The 2994-nt window shown below is 41.0% G+C and overlaps 1 protein-coding gene across 1 annotated transcript; it reads left to right on the plus strand.

Annotated features, from left to right (window-relative positions):
• The first annotated feature begins 367 nt into the window (after positions 1 to 367).
• LOC134283382 (craniofacial development protein 2-like) lies at positions 368 to 1199 on the plus strand. The gene is made up of 2 exons (XM_062765836.1): positions 368 to 506; positions 928 to 1199. The coding sequence occupies exons 1-2, from the start codon at positions 368 to 370 to the stop codon at positions 1197 to 1199; spliced, it is 411 nt and encodes a 136-aa protein (XP_062621820.1).
• Positions 1200 to 2994: the final 1795 nt, after the last annotated feature.

A 2994-nucleotide genomic window follows, 5' to 3' on the forward strand; every position in this document is an offset into this window, starting at 1 on the left:
CCATTGACCACAGAACATGCAGAATGCCGTTATACTCGCCGCTCCAATGAGCAGATTTCGCCTTTTAAAAAAATCATTTTAAAAAGAAAAACAATCACTATTTTTTTTTTTTTTTTTTTTTTTTGCAAAATTATTGGGGCGGCGACCGCCGCCCCTGCCGCCCCTTTGCCGACGCCCCTGTATTGACTCCATAATCATGATAATAGTCCGCTAAATGTTGTGTGATGCGTCTAGTGTGTTGGTGTCTGTGTGCTTGTCACCTCTCGCTTTCAGCTCTCACCGCTGGCTAGCAGCAATGCAAAAGGGGAGACAATTTGTTAAGTCTTCCCCTGCCAGTACATAGCCTCTCCACAACAAGTCCTATGCGATGCCTCCACGTGGAAGCAGACGGATACTGGACACCTTTCGGCCCCAGACTAACTTTCGCAAGGTCGTACGGGAAGATGAGGCTCGAAAGCCTTGGTCGGCAACTCACTCTGATTACAATCCGGATTTAGTAGGAGACCGTTAGCAACTACTCTGTTGGCCCCCCAGACATAAACTTGAAGGTTGGACTTGAGGCTAATCACCTTCTTCCATAAAAAAACAAATGATTTCGGAAACCGTTACAACAATTAGTACCACTGAAGGAATGGCAAGCGCGACATGCGAGATTCCGGAGGAGGATTACCTTCATTGGGAATTCGAGATACTGACGGCAATTAGGAAAAGCCGAGAGGACCCTAACGGCCTAAAAGGAACGCAGATGCCATACATAACAACACCTAAAAACATAACCAAGATCGGATGTTGGAACGTAAGAACAATGTTCCAGATTGGAAAAAACAGCGAACATTGTAAGAAAGTTTAACAGATATAAGTTAGACATATTGGGACGGAGCGAAGTGAGATGGACAGGCTTTGGTGAACTTAAGACAACCTCTGTAGAGACCATCTTGTACTCAGGAGCTGAAGAGCATCATAGAGGAGTAGGACTTATACTTAGCAGGAAAAGCCGAAAAAGCTCGATGGAATGGAACCCTGTTAATGACAGAATCATCAGCGCATGCTTTTTATCCAGCTTTGCTAAGCTAACAAGAATACAATTATACAGCCCAACAAACGAAGCAAACGAAGCGGATAAAGACACCTTCTATGAACAGCTTCAAAGAGAGATTGCAAAAATGCCAAAACATGATAGTACTGATGGTAATGGGTGATGCAAATGCAAAAGTGGGAAAGTCGAATGAAGGATGGGAAAGAGTCATGGGACAACAGGGCATTGGGATTATGAATGAAAACGGCATGAGGTTAGCATCATAGTCACCTAATGGATGAGATAGGTACCAAATGATCATGTAATGGTGAACGGCAGATACAAGAAGTCTGTATGTGATGGAAGAGTTATGCCTGGTGCAGATGCCAATTCAGATCACTATCTAGTACCGGCTAAAGTAAAGATGAAGCTCTGCAGAAACGTAAAGCCAAAGGAAAGCAACAGGAAGATGTATGATGTCATCAAGCTGAAAGATCAAAAAATAAGCAAAGGATTCCAACTTGAACTAAGGAATAGGTTTCAGCAACTGGTTGATGACGAAAACACAATGAATAAAAAATGGACTCTTGTAAAAGAAGTATATAATGAAACAGCAGAAAAGATCCTGGGCCAGAAGAAAAGGAAGCACAAAGACTGGCTAACAGCAGAAACTTACAGAGCCATAGATGAAAGGAGAAAACTAAAGGAAGAAACAGGAAGATCAAATTCGGAGAGAATTAAGGAAATTAAGAGAGAAGAATATAAGACCAAAGACAAAGAAGTGAAAAGTAGAGCAAGAGCTGATAAAAGGAAAAATCTGGAAGATGTAGCTAACCATGCAGAGAATGCAGCAAATACAAACCGTCTGAGTGAAGTTTACAAACTGATCAAGCGTTGTGGGAGAAAAAGAAGCAGGACAAGTGGCATAAGGTCTAAGAATGGTGAACTAATCATTGAGGATGGAAAAATATTGGAGAGATGGACAGAGCATTTTGCAGAGGTCCTTAATGTCCCAACAGAAACAACAGATTTACCCGAAGGACGTACCACCCAAGAGAATGAAATTGAAGAAATTGACACAACACCAATTATAGAGGAGGAGGTTAAAAAGGCAATTAAAAAAAAGAAGAGGGGAAAGAGTCCTGGCATAGATAACATCAATGCGGAGCTACTAAAGGAAAGCGTATCATATACAACATCAGAGCTAACAAATTTATTCAACAGAATCATCAGTGAGCAAGAAATACCAACAGACTGGAAGAGATCGCTCATTGTCAAAATACCTAAGAAAGGAGATCTGACAATATGTGACAACTATAGAGGAATATCACTACTGTCAGTGCCATCTAAAGTATTTTGCAGAATAGTGATTGACAGAATTAGAGATGGATTAGAGGACAGACTAAGACCAGAGCAAGCCGCATATAGAAAAGGAAGAAGAACATCAGAGCAGATTTACATTCTGAGAAATATTTTAGAACAGTCTATGGAGTGGCAAGCACCACTGTACATCAGTTTCATAGACTTTAAAAAAGCCTTTTACAGCATAATAAAAGAGAACCTGTGGGACATACTAAGGCACTATGGAATACCGGGTGTATATGTGGACATCATCAAGAAATTATACGATGGAGATTCTAGTTATGTCATAGAGAATGAAAGAACGACAGACTGGTTCAATGTACAGACAGGAGCGAGACACGATTGTGTTATGTCTGGGTTCCTGTTCATCATTGCGGAAGACTGGATCATGAGAAATACTAACAATAAGAAGAGAGACATACGTTGGAAATTTATGACAACATTAGAAGACCTGAATTATGCAGACGACCTTGCACTTATTTCCAGCAAACACAGCGACGTGCAGGAGAAAACCAGGAGATTACATGCTGTCGCGGAATATACAGGCCTAAAAATTAACGTCGATAAAACAAAAAGCATGAGGATAAATGTGAAGAAGAAGGATGCCATCAGGTTGA

This window comes from Saccostrea cucullata, unplaced genomic scaffold (genome assembly GCF_032062105.1).
Source record: "Saccostrea cucullata isolate Sc308-1 unplaced genomic scaffold, CSIRO_AGI_Scuc_v1 ctg13949, whole genome shotgun sequence".
NCBI classification, from domain to species: Eukaryota; Metazoa; Mollusca; class Bivalvia; order Ostreida; family Ostreidae; genus Saccostrea; species Saccostrea cuccullata.

Bases quoted from the DNA above. Each gene is read 5' to 3' on its own strand.
- LOC134283382 (XM_062765836.1), top strand. From the start codon at position 368: ATGCCTCCACGTGGAAGCAGACGGATACTGGACACCTTTCGGCCCCAG. The intron at 507-927 runs GTTAGCAACTAC...CAACCTCTGTAG, and splicing joins TCCGGATTTAGTAGGAGACC to AGACCATCTTGTACTCAGGA.